The sequence below is a fragment of the Sceloporus occidentalis genome, unplaced genomic scaffold (assembly GCF_023333645.1).
Source record: "Sceloporus occidentalis isolate IW3139 unplaced genomic scaffold, rSceOcc1.0.p SCAF_11, whole genome shotgun sequence".
NCBI classification, from domain to species: Eukaryota; Metazoa; Chordata; class Lepidosauria; order Squamata; family Phrynosomatidae; genus Sceloporus; species Sceloporus occidentalis.
In genome coordinates this window covers 23,792,343-23,815,785 of record NW_028316991.1, presented here as the reverse complement: position 1 = coordinate 23,815,785, position 23,443 = coordinate 23,792,343, and the positions used below count along the sequence as shown (strand labels likewise).

General features: G+C 40.0%; 1 protein-coding gene across 1 annotated transcript; it reads left to right on the top strand.

Moving 5' to 3' along the window:
- The first annotated feature begins 8,081 nt into the window (after positions 1-8,081).
- LOC149305713 (G protein-coupled receptor 20-like) lies at positions 8,082-9,143 on the top strand. The gene has a single exon (XM_089477303.1). It carries the CDS (start codon positions 8,082-8,084, stop codon positions 9,141-9,143), a length of 1,062 nt encoding a protein of 353 aa, XP_089333429.1.
- The last annotated feature ends 14,300 nt before the right edge of the window (positions 9,144-23,443 follow it).

Sequence of the window (23,443 nt, the reverse complement as noted above, 5' to 3'; positions counted from 1 at the left end):
TAATAATAACTATATATAAATGCATGTATACGCTTATTGTCCTGGTGAAGGTTCTGGCGTTATATACGGGTGTGTATACACACGCAAAAAAGGCACAATTGTGTCTGTCGTATGATGTGTTTACATACACATACATTTTGCTGTTGTTGCTGTGCAGGCTTGAGGGCCGGTGCTTCTAAACCAGGGGCGTCCAAACTGCGGCCCTCCAGTTGCTGCAGGACTACACCTCCCATAATGCTCTTTCAGCTAAGGGGCTGGCTGAGGAGGATGGGAGATGTAGTCCTGCAGCAGCTGGAGGGCCACAGGTTGGACGCCCCTGTTCTAAACAGAAATCAGCAGCCTTTGTTTACAAGTAGCTGCCTGGTGGCTGGCTGAGAGTTGTGGTCTTCATAAGCGGCATGTGCCTGGACTTGAAAAAAAAAAAGAATGCATTCTAAAGTACTTTGTAAGCACTTTTTTCAAACCCGCGATAATAAATAAAATTAATTGCTTCGTTTAAGGAGAAGTTGCAGCTCCAGAGTTGCAGCAGAATGCCTCCTGAGATGAGGTGGCATCTCCCCAAGGTTCCTTGGCTCCTAGACTTCGCAGAGCTCTTATTTTTTATCCATGTGACTGTAGAAAAAAAAAAATGTCAATTACTAATCATTGTTAGTTATTAAAGTATTTATTTCTTTGAACTATTAATATTCCCAGACTCCTTGCACCCCCCCCCAACACGTACCATCCAATCCTCCGTCTGCGGCACCGCTGAGTGGGTTTGATGTTTTCAGTGAAGATTATTCCTCATCCGCTGTATCCAAGTGCTTGACCCTTGTGGTTGGCATGACGTACGCGTCTTTTGCAAAAATAACTTTTACTTTTGTTTTTTTCCAGGGAAAAATATAGCGGGGTAAAAAAATTAAACAGCTGGATATTGGATAAGTTAGTTCAGTACTAAAACACTAAAATTATAAATATATATTATCCAAAATATATTATATATATAATAACTGTGAACATGGTGTTAGCATGTGTGCATGTATGCTGTAAGTATGTGTGTGCTTGTTACTGTATGGTGTTAGTTTAAGTGTAAATGTTAGTGTATGGTGTCAGCATGAGTGTGTGTTAGGATAATGTGTTAGAGTGTGTGTTTTAGTTTATGGTGTTTATGGTGCGTGTGCCAGCATATGGTTTTAGACTGTGTTAGTGTATGGCATTATCATCATTTCGGTGTTAGTATATGGTGTTAGCGTGAGTATGTGCCAGCATATAGTGTAGGAACAGCCTAGTTGTGTGAGGGGGACAAAGTGCATGTATGTGAAAGTGTGTGGTGTTAGAGTAAGTTTGCATGTTAGTATGTGAGTGTGTTTTTGCTACAAAGGGCTCCGAATAAATACTGCCCTAGAGCCTCCATTGCAGCTGAGACCCCCCCCCCCCCCGCATGGGGTCCCTGGCTGAGGTTCTTAGAAACGACAAACACTCTTTTTTTCTCCCTGGTGTCCACCAAAAAGATCTGAGTAATGGTTTGAAGTCCAGAGCGGTCGCTTTTGTTGCGTTTGGATAAATGCCCCAAACACACTGTGTAAAGCTGCGATAAACTGGAGACAAGTTGGTCAACATGATATAAACAGGGTATTAAATATACATTTTTATTACATTTTTAATGGACATCTCTCAGAGAAAACCCTGTTCCGATGACCAATGCTGATCAAAGGCTTTATAATATTTGCTGCCAATATTACCGTAATTAACACTTTTCCAAAAAAAAGTTTTAATATCTGACTTTTTATCATCTACCCTGCCTTTCCCTCTCTGCTGCCATCGGCTTGTTCTTCTATCTTGGTCCATCTCTGTTCATATAATTCTTCCGCCAGTCCCTTAGCCTATTTCATTATCAAATATAGAAGTGGTTCTCTTAATACCAACGTTAACCCATTTTTAGGTGAACTTACCAAAACCCACATATGGCAGACAGACAACCCCAAGGGGTCTCTACTGAGAAGTCACCACCTTCTTACATTAACAAAAGGTAGAAGATCTAGAACCCTACCAGATTGTTTTACACTTGGAAAGTCCAAGCAGATCCCTGTTTTTGTCGTCGTGTTTGTCGTATATCTTTTTTTCGGGCAGTGATGGGTTGCCTTGCGAGCACAGATCACGGTGTTTGGATATTATTTTATGGCAAGCTTGGCAGGTCTTTTTGTGTTTCCCTTGCAATACCACTCATTGCCACCGGGGAGTCTAAAACGCAGTAATGCTTGGCAACCTTTTCACCCTGACTGGATCAGTTTTGTGGTCCTTTTGCTGAACAGATGCTCAGCAGGACTACATAATGCGCTCTTAGTGTGCCATCAGACAAATGTGTGTTGAATCTCATATAAACAGGTAATTGGGTTAGGCTTGTGGGCTAATATTTTCCAGTGGTTGACCCCAGTAAATAAAAAAATATATTCTGCCTAAGTCACCAAGAAAATCTGACTTTTTGAAAACTTTAGCATCAACTGGACAGAAACTGGCAATTTCCAACCACTGACGTCACCCCCACACAATATCTTACTTAAAATGTTGCCAGTGATGTCACAAGTGGTCACTTGATGGATACATGGTGGGAATCCCACGAGTAACCCCTGGTGCTACTTTCCTTTCAGATTAATAACTTTTCTTACTCAAGCTCCAGACACCAGCCCTTCCATAGCCATAGTACAACATTCTAATACAATTAATCAATGAATTAAAGATTACTGAGGCTTTTTTTTTATTTTTTCCTTTTAGGGAATTAAGGGTTAGGAGGAATTTTTTTTTTTTTTTCATTTATTCTTATTTTTTACATTTTTCTTGAATTTTTGTAATCATCATCTGCTCATTTGTTTTGGAAAAAAGAATTTTAAATAAAAAAAAAAAATTGCATCAAGGCTCTTTTCTCATCAATCGGTATTTAAAATAAATGAGAAAGCCTCTGTACCCGTAAATGAATGTATCTGCTGCATTTACCATATCCTATGGCAGGTATACCTAACAATAAAAGATTCATCTGCGACGTGTCTTGTTGAATTTTTGTAGACCAAATACAATATATTTCCCTATTCTGTGTGACAGCTCCTTCTACAGACTCTTCAAATGTTTGTCTTACGATATTTAAAAAAAGAACACATGAATTACACATTTTCCACCAGTTACAACAAATTATGTATTGCGCTTATCCTTGAATTTACATTTCGCAAGCAGTTACAAAGCAGGCGTTTACACATCTCAACACCGAAGATTATTCTTGAGCTGTCAAAGGGTTTTCTCATCGTACCGATTATTTCTCTGGGTATGAAATAAACTCTAAGCACATCACTCTGTCCTCTTAAAAAATATATTATATACATGTAGGTGTATATTTTACCCAGTGTATAAATGTGTACGTTTATAAATATATACATGTACCAGGGTCATCCCAGTACCTCCTATATACAGCAAGCAGGTTTAGTAATTTAATGCTTTGGTTTCTCCAAGAACAGATAGGTGGAATACGATCTCCATCTCTCCATGATATTAGACATAGAGGATGAGAAAAGGGTTTATCGGCCTCTGTGGACAGTGCCCTTGCAGCCCTCTACCTGAGCCAGGACTGGGTCCTCACGGCCTGCTACCCCTGTTCTTTGCGGGCTTTGGGGCACAAATGGCCCTTTACTAGGGATTGGTGCCCAGGAGCTCCTGTCTAGAGATTAGGACTGAATGTCCCCTTCCCATACCTAGTGTCTCCTTCCAGGACACTGGGGCCTAGTGGCTCCATTATGAGCTTTAGAGGCTGGTGGCCCCATTGTGATGCATGAGGCCGCATGGTTGGAGGAGTATGAGGTGTGGTGGGAGAAGCATGGGCAGGGTGGTCTTGTCTTTAGGTTTGTTGGCCCCAAGATTTCTGATGATGGCCCTAGGAAATAGCAACCTCAAAAAAAAACATAAGTAGAAAAAGGCATTTAAAAAAAATGGTGAAAACACTTTAGCAAATCATTTTTTTTTAATAAAACCAACATTAATTGATTATACAATGTCTATTATTATAATTAAAACAAAAGTATGCTCAAAAAAAAAATATTTTGCTTCCTCCTGGTCACTCTGCCAAGTGCACTCCGTATGTTTACTGCTCCCCCATTTTAGGGCTAAATGTGAAATGCCCGTTACTGAAATCCCGAAGGAGTCAATGGCTTTATTATGTATTTTGGTTTTATTATTAGTATTATAATTAGTATTATAACTAATCGAGTCATGTTCTCGGCACTGGACCCAATATCAATACACCTTCTGCTGCAGAAAACTTTGTTTTGTTCTAACAAATCTCTTTTCAGGTCACCCCTTTTTTTTATCCAATATACCGTATGTGCGTGTTCCTTTAACATGGTAGTAAATCAGGTCCTGTCACTTTAAGGCTTGGGGACAGACCCTAATGCATGTCAAAGGGAAAGTATATGAAGGACTCCTCTTTAAATATAAGTATATATATATATATATATATACACACACATATTGGATACAAATATATATATATATATATATATATATATATATATATATATATAGGGAATAATATAGATATAGATATATATAGGGAATATATATATATAGATATAGCTATATATAGGGAACAATATATATATATATATATATATATATAGGGAATAATATTGATACAGATATATATAGGGAATAATATATATATAGATATAGCTATATATAGGGAACAATATATATATATATATATATATAGGGAATAATATATATAAAACATCCAAAAATAGTTACCGGTACTCCAGGGACTTCCTTAAGTAATCACTCCAGAAACTGCAGTTTTCTAATCAACGTTTCAGTCTATTTATTAGACTTTCATCAGGACATCATAAATAATATATATAGATATATATAGATTTATATAGGATAATATACAGTTATATTGCCCACCCATGGAGACATCCTGTAATTTTCAGAAGGACGGAATGAAAGTATTCTTTCTATCGTATTGAGTCATCCATTCTTTGACTCGTATTTAAAGAGGATTCGTCATTATTGTGCTCTGTTTATAAAAGGCTAGAGGAGGGTCTTTGAAAAGTCTGCGTTTCACACCATCCGCTCGCGTAAATAATAAATAACGGGATCACTATTTGATTTCTCAGTGACTCAGTGTTTAGATAATAACTATATGAGGTAAGCTCACCCTAATAAAAGGTTCATTCCATGTATAGTATAGAGATTACGTGAGACAAATAATGATGTCATTAACATTGTCTGAGTCACGTCTCTGTAGGTGATACCAGCAGTAGATACATTACTGAATAATTACATACTAATATAATGCTACTGCCTTCAAAGGGTACGTCTAATGGGAAATATCTCTCCTTCAGCATGAACTCCAGCGCTGTATACAGTAATATAACCCCCCAGCGCTGTATACAGTAATATAACCCCCCAGCGCTGTATACAGTAATATAACCCCCCAGCCCCGTATAGAGTACTACACCCTAGTGCTGTATACAGTAATATCATTGACAAAAACCTGATTTTATCTAATTTTGTCCCAATAAACTCCCTTTATCTGCAGTCCTGGAGCCGCCGTTGCTGTCAGTCATGTGATATTTTGGGTGAGTTTCCCTGCTCAAACACCACACTGAGCTGATGCTTTATGGTGATGCTAATGAAGTCCATTCCTCCATAGACTTTCACTAGTCAGAATGTGCGGCTGGGTGATTAAGACCGAGTCATTCTATTATTTCCCACAGGCAGTATGATAAGGAGTCGGAGCGTTTGCCTAGTAGACCGGGACTCAGATAACAGAACTAGAAAAGTGCAAGATGTTTAATGTAGGAGGGAGTTCCTTTAAACTATTTAGTGAGTACACCTATAATAGGGCTTTAATATACAGTATATATATATATATATATATAGCTTCAATAGTGATTCCCTACGGCAACAGCTTTAGCATCAGATGACAAAAATGGCAAAAGATCGAGACAAAAATGGATGATTACAGGTATTTAGGAATACCGGGGTTTGTAATGCTGTATCCAATTACTGGCAAGTAGGGGGAACAGCATCTCTAAGTTTTAGTAAATCAAAAGAAAATAAAACAGTCTGATGAGCCTTATTTTCAATAATGGACGGAGACGATGATGGAAGACGGGAGCCTTGGGTCATGGGAAGAGAGCGTTCAGAGAGATGTTGTGACATGTATGGGAGGACAGAGCCGCGGAGGGTACTTCGTCCTCAAGTCGGAGAACAATTCTCCCCCCTTTTCTTTGTAGAGCCATATTTGGTAAATTTCACAAAACTGTTCTGTCAAATAAGTTAAGAGATTTAAATAAAATGACTCAGATCGTTTAACCCTTCGCTGAAAACACAGAAGGCTAAATCATAAAAACTGAAACGGCGCAGGGCAGATTACTAAACAGAGCGGAACGCGGGTGAGAAAAAAAAAAAATTAACATTAGTTCACGCGCGGCAGATGTTCCAAAAGCTCCGTCCACCTTCAGTTCCCGAGTCTCCGGCTCGTTCAGGATTCATCCAAACAAAGAAAAGGAAAATTCACATTTTGAAATGTCGCAAAAATAAATTGTCGCATCAGAGATAGAATCATAACCCAATCAAACGCCATCTTTTGTTATTATTCTTTTTATTTAATGTTTTCTTTAAATTCTAATATATATTTTCTGGCTCTAATCCACTTTACGCATATTTCGGACATTTCATGCAAATTTTTCTTCATTTCCCAGCGCACATTGCACAAGAATCCTATTGGCAACCCAAACAGGAAGTTTGTATGCCACTTCCTGGAGTCTCCTGACACACTAGCCTCTACCGCTAAATATTGTTGCCAGCCGCGCAGGTTCATCTGTAAAGCTATTATCACAAATATCGTAGGGCGGGGGGGGGGGGTTAATTTAAACCGTGTAATGGAGCAGCAAGATGGCGGCTCCTGCATATAATAATAATAAATAATATAATAAAATCCGATATTAATGGGAGATTTTTGTATTTAAAATATAATAATACACGGTTGAGATTATATATATAATTTTATTATTTATCTTTTGGGGCCTTTTGAGAAGTCAATTGATTTCTTTCCCCAGGTTTTTATAATAAGATAATATATTACGATATATATGACATCACTAATATTACATGACAGAGATGATAAGTTCCTTATGCTTTCTATAGAATCTCAATTGTAATAAATACACATTTAAAATTTCGACCAAAGCTTGTGATTTTTTTTGCAATAGTACATAATATGTTCCCGGTTTAAAAATCTCCTTAAAAAGAAGGAAAAAGTGAGCGTTATAATATTATTAAGTCTAATTGTATGTACCTTCATGTGAATGTCAGAAGGGTTGTGGATAGATACATTAATACATTCATGATAGGTGGATAAAAAGAAAGATAAATAGAAATCTATTCTGCCCCGAGAGGGCAGAATTTCAGGGGGTATATATTAATACCTAACGCCTCCTTCTTGTTTCAGGCATGTCCGTCTGGCGTCTGTCTGTGTGGTAGGACCTTAAAGGTTCCATGAAAAGTCCATGCCGCTTGTTACTGCAGCCCGGTGTCACATCCTCATCCTATGCATAGAGAGCCAGACACATTTTACAGGACCTCTGTTTTTTTCCCCCAAAGAACACTAAGGTAAGATTTATTTATCCAACCTGCGCACGGAGATGTTTTACGTATTAAAAAACAGCCTGTTGTTTTTAATTAATGCAAAGTCTTTAGGAGGCGGATTCCGTATCTTTCCTGCTTTTACTGTACCAATGCCGAACATGAAATCTTCTTTTAAGTCACAGGTTGGATGGCGTCAACTAACTTGTACCATCTTAGACACCTAAAAAATCATCTTAGTCTCGCCAACCCCCTACTACGCAATTTGGAAAAACGAGGAGGTCGCTAAATTATTTATTTTTTTTTTTAGCCAAGATAGATTTAATTATATGTGTTCTATTAATTATGTGTTCTATTCACATAAAAATGATATATTTTTATATATATGTTTTATATTGTGTATGTTACCAGTGGCCAGGCTTCTAATTCCTGTCCTGTTTCCCCCCCCCCAGATAATCTGAGAAGAAGTAACGATGGAGTGTCTCTTTAACCGGAAAACCAACGGCACGGTTTATCCTTTAGATATGAACCGCACTTCTTCTTATATAGACTCCCCTCCTATAAACCAGTTAACGGATCTAGATAAGACCCTCCACGTAACATTTTACAGCCTCTGGGTTGCACTTATGGTCATCAACAGCATGATTTTCCTGGTGGGCATCGTGCTGAACAGTTTAGCGATCTACGTCTTCTGCTTTCGAACAAAGTCGAAGACCACATCGGTTATCTACACCATAAACTTGGTAGTGACCGATCTCCTGGTTGGACTTTCTCTGCCGACGCGTATTATCATGTACTACAGCGGGGGAAGCTGCTCCACGTGCTTCTTCGTCCACAGTTTCACCTACTTTGTTAACATGTATTGCAGTATACTTTTTTTGACCTGCATCTGCGTCGACCGCTACATGGCTATTGTCCAAGTGGAGGCGTCGCGCAAGTGGAGGAACCCCAACTATGCAAAAATGATATGCATCCTAATTTGGATATTTGCAGTGGTGGTCACCTTTACAATCTTGACCACCACCATTAACCATCCATCGTGCTGTCTCTTTCAGCTGTTTTCGTTGACATTCTTCGAGTACTTTGTGCCTCTGATCATTATCACCTTCTACACCCTGAGGATCATGTGGGCTTTATCCAGGTCGACCCTCATGAACCAAAGCCGCGAGAGGCGCATGAAGGCCGTCCAGCTCCTCATCACCGTCCTTATCATCTTCACCGTGTGCTTTACGCCCTTTCACGTCAGCCAGGTGGCCATATGCGTCAGCAATTCCATATCACGCAACGTCAGCCTCATTGTCTACCATGTTACGGTGACCCTCAGCAGCCTCAACAGCTGCATGGACCCTATTGTCTACTGCTTTGTCACCAACAACTTTCAGTCCACCATGAGGAGCATCTTCAGGAAGCATCACCCGGAGCAACTCAACGTAGATATTGTGGGTCTGCACAAAAACTCTAAGGGCTCGGGGACAATCACAGCGATATCTAACGCTATAGTGAGCCTACCACTACAAAGTAGCACCCTCATATAGCCAGGATGTTCGAGCTGCAGTTACCCCCCAAGAGAGCGGATGTAGGATTACCAGGCCTGAGAACCTTGGACACCAACCCTTCCATATAACTGCAGATACGTTCCTTAACAATAACAATGCATTCCAAAACACGGGATACTTAACCTGCTGTTAAAAGGGTGACTTTTTATGAAGACAAATTTTTTCAAGAATGGCGTTTTTTTTTTCTTTATTTTCCTTTGTATTATTATTAAGCTTACAAGGAGCATTTAATCTATATTTACAATAAATTATTTTGCCATTACTGAAAGCATATGCAATGTTTTTGGAATTTGTATATAGAAACGAATCGTCGTGCCATCCAACTGGCCTCGGTTTCCGGGAACAGTCTCTTCTTTCTTCTAGTCTTGGTATTTAAGAGACCCTGAGTTTATGTTGGTTTCAGGATTTTTTTTTAACCTGCTTGCATATGTTTTCCTTGCATGTGGCAGAACATCGGTTTATTGATTTTTTTTTTTATTATGTCTGAAAAAAGGACCCTGAAATTAATGCAAGTTGAAAAAAAAGCGAGCAAAATCATCAACACCCAAAGTTGCTTGTGAGTTGCAATAGTTTTTTCCCTTTTTTTCTTTAATTTTTTTTAAAGATTTTTCGACTTGTAGATAAGGGCATGCAAGATGTCATTCAACTTGTGTGCCCTCTCTTGTAACTTCAGCATTTAAAGTCGCAAGCAGCTGGCGTGGTAGTAAACATACAAGTTGTTTTGCCGGTGTTAGTATGTATGTTAGGCTGCTCATTAGAGATAACCCTTGACAAAACTCTCGTCTCTCTGAGAGATTAGTAGCCTCTCTATCGTACATACCTAACATTGTCTGTCTATGACTTTGGGCTAGAATAGGGATGACTAAGCGGCCCTGGCACTTTAAGGCCAGCGACCCACCAAATGATGTAAGTGCCGCCACCGGCTGGATAGGTGCGACCGCATGTTGCATTATTATACTCAGTATCGGTAAGTATGCAACCCTACTGGCCACCGGCCCACCAGGCAACTGCCCAGGCTTCCAGACTGCTGGTCCAGGCCTGATGGGGTATGTCTGACAGACTTTGGTTCACCTCGATAACTCGCTTAACCCCTTAATGACAAAGCTACGGGCTCAAAATGCATTGTTTTAAATGGGTTTTAGGGACCGCCCATTGTCCTTAAGGGGTTAAAGTCAAGACTGCGCAGCACCCGGCCCCGCGTGTTCTGATTCCATGCCTCACAAACTTTCTAAGTGGTCTCAGCGCAGGTTGTTGCCACAGATGAAGCTCATTACAGCCATTATGGTTCAGCCAGAAGCAAAGTGGTTTTGCTGATGTCTGTTTAACTCTTTGTGAATATTTTACCTCAGCAGATAATATGTTCCAGGCAAGTTAAGCATACGGCTCCTGAATCAAAGACGAGACCAACGACTGATTAAGGTTTGCGTCCTTATACCAGTAAGAAACAGGCGGACTAGGCGGGGGCCGAATGGGGCCGATCTGCCGGCAGATTCTATGTTCATATGTTAGATAGCGTTTATGTGAATGTGGTAATAAATAAGTCTATGGAACTTCTAATTCGGTGGCATATGTCGGGAATGTACGTGTAAAAATGTATCCACTTAACTTGTGCTAAAACTTTGGGGCTCCCTTTTGAATGGATATTAATCGCTAACCTCTGCTGACATCAATGAAGTCGAGCGAAGCCCATTGCCTTTGTCTGAGGGATTAGTAATTTCCGTGTCTTGGAGATACACTAAACGCCTGAGGGATATTGTCTGTCTTGTGTCTGGAGGCATGGGAACCACGTATCTAAGATATCATCTGTGTGAACTTTTTCTGTGTATTTTTCTGGAATATTTTGAAATGTGCAGACGAGTCTCATAAAGACGCAGTTCTTCCCGTACTCTCGGACATAAGCCAGACTCCCAATACACACAGTACGAAAACTCACCTAACAACTCCATTTCTTTACCTGGTCAAAACCTTACTTGGTTCTAGGATAGTCCTATGCCCATTCCATACAAGCTTAGAGAGGATATCCAACTATTTCTTATTTTTAGTGTCAGACTAAAAAAAAGTTGTAGTTTTTGCCCCATAATATAAAGTTTTCAGGCAGCTGCATATCAGCCGTTTGTATGATTCTCGCTCTGTTATCTGATCCCCAATCTACTAACTACCCCGACAATGGAACAGCTCAGTCTCAATCACCCAGATGGACACTCAGACTAATGAAAGTCTATGGAGGAACGGACTTCTTTAGCATGGCCATAAAGCTTCAGCTCAGTGTGGGGAACTTTTTTGCCAATACCAACATTTATCTCATGGGTTGCCAACATCAAGTACATTTACTAATCAGTAAAAGAATGTTACTTAAGTACTCAAGTAATTCAGACATTATATATAAATATAAATATATATATATATATATATATATATATGTTTATCTACGTATATAATTAATTTTTTTAATGAAAGTTGCCATACAGGTAAAAGCTGTAAATAATATATTGTATACAATAAATTAACCTGGATTTTTTTTTTCTTAATAAACTCAACTAAAATAATAAATAAAATAGAAAAATACAGATTACTAAATGAAAATCGCTGTCATTAATATTTTATTTTTTTTTAAATTCTGTAAAAATGTTAAACCCTTCATCACAAGAACAGGATAACAGAATACCTGCCCAAACAAAGTTTACTTATAAGGAAAAAAACCGATAAAAAAGGTAAAGATTTCCGGCTGAAATATTTAGGTTTAAGACATCGTCTGTATTTTTGAGGGTTTGCATTGTATATGGATACACCCGACGTGGCAAAACTCGCCAACGTCCACTATTATGATGTATTATGGCCCCCAAAAAAAGGTTAATGGAAGATAGCGAGCCTGATCCTCCCGGCAGGATGTAACAAATACCGTATTATTTTAAGGATTTTTAATAAATTCAATTATTGACGATGCGTCACCTACAAGCTCCGCAACAAGGGATATGAATACAAATATTTATAATAGATGTTTAGTTTTGGTTCCATTAATAGAAGTGAATTAAACCCATGGCACACTGTCTGTTCCGTTCATTTGTTCTTTTCACCGACACTGTTAAGCCAGCCTGGCTCTGCTCCAATCACCATTGAGCTGAAATAACGGGGCAATTTTATTCTAACAAGATGGGGCTTTTGTGGGTGTTTCAGTAATTGTGATTTATTTTGATTTTATGAAGGCTTTTGATACAGTTTCTAATAAAATGTTACAAATCAAAGGAGATAGCTAAGCAATATTTCTTAAGCCTGAGTTGAAAACTGGCTTAAAGATAACATTCATAGAGTCCACCAACTGGACAAACACGGTAAGTAGGGTTCCTTAGGGTTCTAGACTCAATGTCATTTAATGTCTTTATTAATGATCTTGCGGTGGATATTGAAAGCCACAAATTGGTGTTTGCAGATGACACAAAATTAGGTAATACAGTGTGAAGTAGATGTCACTTCCCTGCAAGGAGATTTGGTCAAATTGCAGAATAGGGCGACCAAGTGTTAGATGAGACTAGGGCTGCAACTAACGATTATTTTAATAATCGATTAGTTGGCCGATTATTTTTTCGATTAATCGGATAAAAAAACAATATGCAAATTTTTTGTTTATTTAAAATTTAATGAACTGAATGTTAAAAAACAACTTAAAATTTACATTAACATTCTTATTTTGTTATGATGTAATAAAAAAACAATATTTTCAAAGTACAAAAACCCAAACACAATATTTATGAAACAAAATAACCCCAAACATTCTGAAAAGAGGTGGACTATTACTGTTCAAGAAACTTTGCCCCAGCCCTGGCACTTTGCACCCAGCACTTTGCCCCACCCCTGGCACTTTGCACCCAGCACTTTGCCCCACCCCTGGCACTTTGCACCCGGCACTTTGCACCCGGCACTTTGCACCCAGCCCTGGCACTTTGCACCCAGCACTCAGCACTTTGCCCCAGCCCTGCCACTTTGCACCCAGAACTTTGCACCCAGCCCTGGCACTTTGCACCCAGAACTTTGCACCCAGAACTTTGCACCCAGCCCTGGCACTTTGCACCCAGCCCTGGCACTTTGCACCCAGCACTCAGCACTTTGCCCCAGCCCTGCCACTTTGCACCCAGAACTTTGCACCCAGCCCTGGCACTTTGCACCCAGAACTTTGCACCCAGAACTTTGCACCCAGCCCTGGCACTTTGCACCCAGCCCTGGCACTTTGCACCCAGCACTTTGCACCCGGCACTTTGCACCCAGCACTCAGCACTTTGCCCCAGCCCTGGCACTGTGCACCCAGCACTTTGCACCCAGCCCTGGCACTTTGCACCCAGAACTTTGCACCCTGGCACTTTGCACCCAGCCCTGGCACTTTGCACCCAGCCCTGGCACTTTGCACCCAGCACTTTGCACTGTGCCCCTGCACCCAGTCTCCAACTCTGCCCTGCACCCAGCCCTGCCCCCACATTCTGCCCTGCCCCCACACTCACACCCTGCACCCACTCTGCCCTGCACCCACACTCACACCCTGCACCCACTCTGCCCTGCACCCAGTCTCCAACTCTGCCCTGCACCCAGTCTCCAACTCTGCCCTGCACCCCCACCCCCACTCTGCCCTGCACCCAGTCTCCTGCCCTGCCCCCACACTCACACCCTGCCCTGCATCCCCACCCCCACTCTGCCCTGCACTCAGTCTCCTACCCTGGCCTGCCCCCCCACCCCCACTCTGCCCTGCATCCCCTGAAACCCCACCCCCACCCCCGCGAATCGCTCTGTGCGAACGGAGCCACACGCAACTAAAAGAAGGCGGAGAGTGCAGCGGAAGCAGGGAAAGCTCGCGGAGGTAAGTAAAAGGAGCCGAGTGCTCCAACAACGAATCGATCACTCGATTAATCGATAACGGAAATCGTCGACAACGATTTCCGTTATCGATTATTATCGATTTTATCGATTCGTTGTTTCAGCCCTAGATGAGACGTAATGTTAACAAATGTAAAGTTATGCATTTTGGGAAAAGAAAAACATATGTAAATGTACGGTATACCTTAAAGTAGGTTGTTTTCGGGAAATCATTAAATGGAAAGTATTCAGGAATAATTGTAGACAATAAACTTTGCAGTAGTGCTCAATGTCAGGCAGCTGCTGAAAGGGCCGGTAAGATATTGGAAGGTGTAAAAGGGGTATTGACTCACAGGGGACAAATATAATTTTGCCTGTGTATAAGTCAATGGTAAGACTCCACCTTTAATATGCAGGGCAAGTCTGGGCACACGTTCTTAGAAAGAACGTTATGGAGCTTGAAAAAGTGCAGAGGTGACTACAAAGTTAAAAAGAGGAATGGAGCACTGGAGGGAATTTGTGTACATGAGGGGATATGATGTCATTATACAGATATATAAGTGGAGAATACCAGCCGCTCTCTGATGACCTGTTCATTAATACCACTGTGCAAAGACCAAGAAGACATCCGTACAGACTTCAGAGGAATTTTCACTTAAAGCAACAAAAAAAGCATTCTTTACAGTAAGATGTGGAATCCACTACAAACTATCAGACCCAGTAAATGTCTTTATATATGGCCTCTAAGATTTCAGCAAAATAACAAAATACAGGGGTATAACGGGTTATAAGGACGGGATTAGTTATACGGCCGAAGAGTATATAATATATAATATGAGGAATATACAGGGATATAACGGGTTATAAGGATGGAATTAGTTGTCAATCCAGTGAGAAATCAAGAGGCCATTTTGGAGTCAAGGAGGAATGGTTTTATCTCATTTTGCTCCAATAAACCCCCTTTATCTGCAGACCTGGAGCCGCCATTGCTGTCAGTCATGAGATATTTTGGGGGACTTTTCCTGCTTAAACACCACACTGAGCTGACGCTTTATTGGACACTAACGCCCTCCCATACTCCCATATTCCTTTAGCTCACCTTTCCTAGTCCCTCTACTGCACTTTTACCTATTGTGTAATACAATAGACTGTAAGCTTGTTTGAGCCGGGCCCTCCTCACCTGTTGCCTCTGTTAGTCAATTTGTTATGTTATATACTACTTGTTATGTCCGGTCTACCCATTTGATGGCGCTATATAAAACAATAAATAATAATAATAATGAAGTCCGTTCCTCCATAGACTTTCATTAGTCAGGGTGTCCAGTTGAATGATTAAGACAGGGGCTTCCCACAGGCAGTATGATAAGGAGTTGGGGTGTTTGTCTAGTAGTTTGGGGATCAGATAGCAGAGTGAGAACTCTGAGATACAAATGGCTAATGTGCAGCTGCCTGAAAACAGTAATGTAATGCGAGAACTACAAATGTATCATACTTTTAAAAACATATTTTTAATCTGATACAAGTTATTAAATGATTATCATTGAAGTAACAGTAATTTAACCAATGACTGTGGGAATAATGGTTACCTAATGCTGCCGCCTACTGGTCAGAAAGGGTATGGCACCGAAAACATGACAAAACAAGTGAAATATACCGTATATTCCAGATACAAAAATTCAACGGCTTCGAAAAGACTTTGGACATTAGACAAAAGTCTCATCAGTGAAACTTAATTAAAGCACAGTAGAGAAATACTTCTATTATTTGGAGACAGGAGGGAAAAAAATAATTAGGAGAAATTGAAAGTAGAAACACAGAAAGCTCCAGGGAAGGGGTTAAATCCAGCAAAAACAAAATCATGGAGTACATGGATAACATAATAAAATATAATATTACTCCATGGGAGGGGGGTGCTGGGTAGGGGGCATGGGATAGGGTCTGTGTCCCTTAAGGGAATCATATTTGTTTTAAGCCCCTCTTACCCCAATGGGCAGGGGGTGGGGGGAGCAAAGATGCCCCCTACATGGATTTCTTAAAACGTACTCTTTGAATAGTGAATTAATGTGTTGCCGGCTTTTTCTTTCTTGCAGGCACTCGCATATCCTTGCATCTCCTGCATGTAAGTGTATGAGAGTTGTTAATATTTATTGCGGGTGCTAACCTGAGTTGGCTTTAGTGAATTTGGGAGTTGTACTTTTTTTCCGACTCGTGCGAGTTTGTTGCTACGAACTCAAGTTTTTAGCTAACTCACTATCACTGACACTTTAGTGAATAAACCTAGAACTCAGACCTTGGATCTCTGGAATATGCTGCCCCCTAGAGGACAGGTGAAGGACAGAGACATAAAAAGGGCCACACAGGGTCCAGCTGTGACCATTCCCCGGGTCCCAGGGTCTCGGCAGCTCTGCACCCTCCTCCATGGTGGGCCAGCGGGCCGTCATCTCACGTGAACTGCATGAGGAGCTGTATCTGGGGTAACATAAGTTCACACCACGCGTTTCGCTGAATAGGGATATACGCCACTTAAAATGAAAAGAAAAAACAAGGTTCTTACGGGAATACATTTTGAGAGAATTATATAAAGCACATGTTTTCCCCCAAAAGCCAGTATCTCAAACTGGTATAGCCGGGACATCACAAATTATCAAGTAAAATTATTGCTGCAGAATAAACAGATTGGTGAAATAATTACATAAAAGATATTATATATAAAATATATTTTATTTTATTTCTGTATGGATTTTATAACAGAAAAGAAACGACCTTTATCTGTAAACAGGAAATTAGACTACGTTCTCCTGGAGTTAATGATTCCAACGTATCCTCTATCCAGAATAATGCGCGACCAGTATATCCCATTGTACAGCGCTACAGAATCTGATGGCGCTATATAAAACAATGAATAATAATTATGAGTCTAACAACCAAGGTAGAATAACTAAAAATAATGCTGTATGCTTGGTAGGGCTTTCTCTCTCCTGACCTTCTCTCTTGTCTCTTCTCCTTAATTACTCCTCCCGGAGCCCCCAGAAGTTTAGACCCCAAAAAGTTGGGCGACACAAGCAGGTTTACTGTGTTCAGTGACTTTTTTTTTTTGAGATTGTTGGACGTAGCTGTATTATTCCAAAATAAAACGGAGCCTTTATTTGAAGTTGAGACTCCATATGAGCGAAAGCCTGTGGACACCTGACCATCGCACCCCTATGAGCTTCTTGGGCTTTCCATTCCAAAACCATGGCCATTAACACAACACTCGGCATTGGGCACCTAGCGGGGCAGAAATGTCAAGAACTGACCTGTGGCAAAAGGGAAATCCTATCAGAGTGCCACGTTTAAAGTCACGGAGCTCTTCAGTTCAACCAGTAGAATCACTAGGATGGTGTGAGCCGTGTTTATGATGTCATACACCAGATAATACCTTATTTCCTCCTTTTTTTTCACTCCCGGCAGAAATGGCAAACAAACTGCAGCCAGAGGAGCCACTAAATGTACCAGATGGTGATGGTGATGGTGACGTCCGTAGACCATATAACAAAGACCATTAACAACCCTGATCTATACTGTTATAGGCTTCTGATAATATATTATTACTATTATTATTATTATCTTTTATTTATATAGCGCCAACAGTTTACGCAGCACTTAATACAACACATAAATTCAAGGGGTCGCAAGCTTACAAATGAGGGAAATAAATAGATTATAATTTCTTTGTGATTAATGCAATATATGATTATCTATTAAGATTTAGTGTACTCATTAAAAAGTCATGTTTCGCATTCTTACAGGTGGGTTTCGTGGTAAACAACTTTGAATTACGTGTTCAAGGTCTTGCAGATGTCCGTTCGTAGTAAACAACCTTGAGTGACATAGTCAAGGTCATACCGAGTGGTGATGCCAACTTTTGGTTAAGGGTATAGCGAAATCTCAGGTTTGGGGGGGGGGGGGGGGGTACGGCGCTTACTGAGAGACCGTATCCCACGGGTATGTTACAACGTATTATCTTTATCGCCAAGCATTATACTCATTCTCATATACTCTGCTTTATAGATACATTTTTGGATCCAAATTAATCATTGTTTGTTTTATTTATGTACTCAATAAACAGAGTTTGGTTTACAATTCTCAAGTCCCTTTATTTTATTATACCCTCAATTATTCATTATGAATAGAGGGACCTTACCAGTTATCTAAAATGATTTCTTTGGTAAGCTCTGCTAAATCCTGAGAAATAAGAAGTTAAAAAATACCGGTACGGACCGCATCATAATAATACGGCACCGCAGATGGGACGCTTGAGAACTGAATTAATTGATGCTAAGTAACATTTAATACCTAGGTTTATTCCTGCGGGTTTTGCTGCGCTGTTTAAAGCACAAAGTGGGAGAGATTTAAGAGACGACGACGTTGTTTTGTGTGAAATAGAACAGGGACCGGGGGGGTCTGGGAGCAAAATATTCTGTTATTAGAATTTGTATGATGGACGAAGCAGGGCAACGTCTCCCAGTTTCCTTTACTAATTGAGAAATCGCTCCCAATGTGGCTGAGCAAGTAATGATTAAATTACACATGAGGAGCTTTTAACCAACATGGGAAGACAACCAGCTATAATGCCAGGACCATGGAGCCATGACCCCTTACAAGCAGGGCAACGGGGAACACCCCGAGGGCAATTATATGTCCCTGAAGCTGATAATGAATTGCGCCTGTTGGCTGATACACCAGCAGCAGAAAGGGTTACTACGTTAGAGGAATTATATTTTATGAAAAATGTTGTTAATACGAGCCTTGAGGCTGGTGCCGCCTGTAACGGGAGGATCCGGGGCACCCACGCACCCCAATGCCGAATATTAAAGAACAATTCCAACTAACTCTGAAGAAATTGCACGAAAACAAGGTTTAGTTAATGCTTTTTTTACCCCGTGGGCTCTCTATAACCTTGGAAGAAGCTGTGGGACACTATTGTATCCACTATCTACGAGAAAACACATGGAAAAGTATCAATTTCTGCTTCGGCGGATACATTGTCCGCTTATAGTTTAGGTTTCAGATTTACCAGCCGTAAACTTTTCGTGAAAGGACCGGCCGTAATCTTAGACATTGAAAGACGAATTTAAAGAATGACAGAAAATGAAAAAGCAGAAAACAAATGCCAGAAATCCTACGGAGTGTGGACCCCGTCCTAGGAAAAATATCTTACAGGAGAAAATTCTAACAAAAAAGATAAAAATAAAGAAAAAAAAAGTAGGAATTAATCAGTCAACAAAGAGGCAGACGTTTTCAAAATAGACAAAGTCGTGGTCCTAATATAAAGATTATCGCATTCATGACTCATCTCGTCCTTCCAACAGATATTATCAAAGGGATCTAGGAGCGTATCTAGAGTATTTGGCACCCTGGGGGGATTCTGTATTTGGCACCCCCACACACACAAAAAAATAATGTTGGCAAGAATATTTATTCCACAAAATGTATGTCAACTGCAAAAAAACTAGAAATCTGGAAAAAATGATTTATTAACTTATAAATAAATGAATTAATTTTAAATAAATAACATTTACTGAACAGATATGGTACAGCATAACTCCCATTACTATGCACTGAGCCAGACATTGACGGTAGTGCAGCATAACCCCTAAACCCCTATCACTATACGGTAAGCCAGACTTTGACGTGGTTGGCCTCTGCCCCTAAAATAGCTTCCCCATGCACCGCTGCCCCTAAAACAGCCTGCCTGTGCCACCGCTGCCCCTAAAAAAGCCTGCCTGTGCCACCTCTGCCCCTGAAACAGCCGGCCCCCTTTCCTCTCTTGCAGATATCACTGGTCCGGGGCCGGTCTATCATCACTGGGGCCACTCAGACGTCTATGCGGACCGACGGCCGCCTAACGTGGGCCTGCAGCTCACTGTTGTGCCTCTGGCGCAGGCGCGCTTGGCGTGAGGAAACTTTTTCCCCACCGAGGTTCCTGTTCCCCCTGGGCGGGAAAAAAAGAGTTTCCTCACACAGTGTGCGGGCGCCACAGCAATGAGCTGCAGGCCTGCATTAGGCGGCCGTCACGGCAGACCCTCGTCCCACTTTAGGTACACTACCGAAGGGCTCAATATCATGGGCGAGAAATACTCTCCTGATATACCAGATTTAAGAAAATCAAGCGAGCACTACTAGTGGGGGTTATCGTTTGAGGAGCCAAACCCAATAGGAAAGTACAAATGGGTAAGAAAGTCCAGACCGAAAAAAATGAATAATCTTTTTCTGGAAATCACTTATAACGGACTGAAATATAAAGGCATTTTACACACACAAGCGGATGTATCTCTAGTACAACCGAATATTCTAATCACTGAATCTCACTTCAATGTCACTATAGAAACTCTGGGAGGAAAAGGAATATCTCGTCTTTTCCATGAGACAATAAAAAAATCATGGTTGGTGGAACATCCTAAACGGCAACAATCGTTTTAAATGCTTATAACGATGTGGCTCATTTTACTGATATTGTTTTAGAGCCTAAATTAAAATTAACTATTTCTTATGATGTTGAAGGTCAAATTGATCAACAAGTAAAGAATTGCTCTTTGACGTATAACAAACCACATTTTAAGAAATTAACTATATATAAGGATGTTTCTCAGCGTTGGGAAAATCAAGGTGGGCTGAGAAAGGACTTAACCCATCGTATAACGCCAGGAACTTTAAAACGCAAGCTCAATATAAGATAAAATCTTTAGCCATTGCTGATATTCAGATAGTTATAAATGATCGTTTATATTTATCATATGATAATGAGGAGGAACATTTAAAAACTTTACAGAACTTACTGATTTTTTTTCTGACGCAGGCTATATATTATATATTACATATAATATATATATTTTATATATATATATATTGGATTAATCTCCAATTGCAAAGAGAAAATTACACAAATCGGTAGACCACAGTCTTTGAAGCAAGTATTATTGGATTGCGCAATCATGCCATGCTCTTTGTACCAAATTATAATGAACTAGTAGCCCCTTTACGTAGAGCCGTATCTCGAGAAATTAGGAATGAACAGAAAAAAATTCCATTCATACGGACGAGTGAAGAAGATAGCTCTTTAAAACCGCTTATTTTAATCGATCCATACTTCTTCATATTTATCACAAAAAAAAAACCAGACAAAAAGTTGGAACAAATTCCTTTGTATAACGAGGGTGAAATAATTCCTGTGGCTCTGTTATCTTCTGTGTATACCGAGAGAAAAAATACTCCCTTAGAAAAATTACTAACTGCTGAAAAGCCGTGATTTAGCTCAAGGACGCGCATCTGTTGCTTCTGTGGCAGTGCTGCAAGAACAAACAATTCCAGATAAAAAAAAGCTTTGAAAAGTGAAAAGTCGTTGGCTGAGGTCATTTTCTATCGCAGAGGAGCCTCAGTTAAATTTTGTTTATCATAAAACATTACCGTCCTTAGATGTTAGACCTTCCGATGTTACCAATAAAACATGGGAATGTTCCCAATGATCCTTACACAGCAATATTAATGAATTAATGATCAATCTTTCATTCTTCCACCTGTATTACAGAGAGAGAAATTTGTACAAGAAGCCCATGCGGGTTTAGGCCAAGCAAATTTAGGACGAGCTAAGGTGTTACTACTTTTAAAGAACAGGTATTGGTGGCCCAATATGAAGAAAAAGTATGAATGAATATCTGTGAATGAGTGAATGAGTGCTTGTGAATGAGTGAATTAATGTTTGTGAATGAGTGAATGAGTACCTGTGAATGAGTGAATGAATATGCGTGTGATAGCATGGATGTGTAAGTGTGGGGGCATGCCACAGGGAGGCTTTTGGGGGGGGCAAAGATGCCACAGGCATACGTTTTAGGCAATTCTAAACAATAATTGCTGGTCAACAAATCTAATCATTCATAAGTTTTTGCAGATGAGTAAAAGTGAGAAAAGGTCATTTTTTAACAAAAAATCACCATATTTTATCATTTTTTATGGTAAATTAGATGATATGATAAAAATAATGGTATCTAAAGAAAGCCCTGTCTGTCCTGAAAACAAAACCAATATGTAATATGTGTGGGAGCATGAAATGAGAAAGAAGAAAATCACAGCTAAACAGCAACACTGAAAAATGTTAAGAGAGCCATTGTCCCACAAAATACTACGAGTAAGAAACAGTCTTGTCATTAAGGGGTTAAGACTCAGCTCGTTACTTTAGCTAGTATGATAATGCACTATATATCGTCTCTAGACGGGGGCATTAAACTTTCTTTTGTAGGACAAAAAAATTATTCAATTTACAGAGAAATATTTCTATTTAGACCTTTTGGCAAATGGTTCATATATTGTGATGAGCTCTATTGCTGATTGTGGAAAGCCTGCTATGTAACCCTTCGTGTTCAGCACGAATCACGAAATCCATTGTTTCGGAGAAACGTTGTATCCTCCCATAAAGTCTTATCACCAGGAGGGACGGGTTTCAGCACAGATACCGCAAATAACTTTAAAGCCGCCCGACACAGGCTGTTTTTTAGCACATTTCCCTAATTTAAAGATAACCTTGGGTTCTACACAACAGCCCCTGGAAGAAATATCTAAAAAGCTGCGGGGAGCGTTATTAAGAGTAAATATTCAAGAAGGACATTTTCCTCGTTTCGGTAAGTCTCTTGCCTCGTTCTTTCCTCAGGTTGGAACATTTGTAATACATGCTGCAGATAAGATAGAAGAATTGGGAAAGAAGTAATACTTTAGGAATATTGGGGTGTGTAAAACCTGTTCTTTTTGCTATTACAGGAATCCTCTCTGGAGATCGTTTTCATTGATACGTGGAAAGAAAAAAAAATCCGAAAAATGAATGATTGTGCTACTGTATGTTTTCTCATCACCATTATTCCCAAAGCTCTTAGAAAAGAACTTACTGATCGGTTTCTTATTTGCTACAAGAAAAATGGAGATACCTATGATTTTTATTATGTTTGCCGTGAGTGTAAAATAAAAATCAAGGATGTTAATAATCCATACATATTTGTACCTAACAAAGGTTTTATCTGCATCAAGAGCAGCAAAGCTCACGATTCCTTTGATTATCTGCTGAATAAACACAGCGGCTGCTGCGGCGTGAAAAAGGACGAAGATTCCTTGTCAGATCTCTCCCGGCTCTGCATGTGAAGGATTTTGCTCATTGCCTTCCATTACCAACAATGGAAGAAAGTATTAGGATCCCCAAGGCGATATTCTTCCTCGGAACGTGATGTTATTCTCGAATACCTTGCAAGCCTCGATATGAACGCAAAGGATCAATACCAACAAGTATATCAAATGACTACAGCTTATCGTCCTAATATCGGGACATTTTGCATTACCAGTAACAAAGAGATCGTTTTGAATGTATATAAGCAACATGAAAATTGTGATTTTTACCGTCTTAATGCTAAACATGATAA

What these genes read in the sequence shown, in the direction of transcription:
- LOC149305713 (XM_089477303.1), top strand. Translation starts at nt 8,082, where the DNA reads ATGGAGTGTCTCTTTAACCGGAAAACCAACGGCACGGTTTATCCTTTA.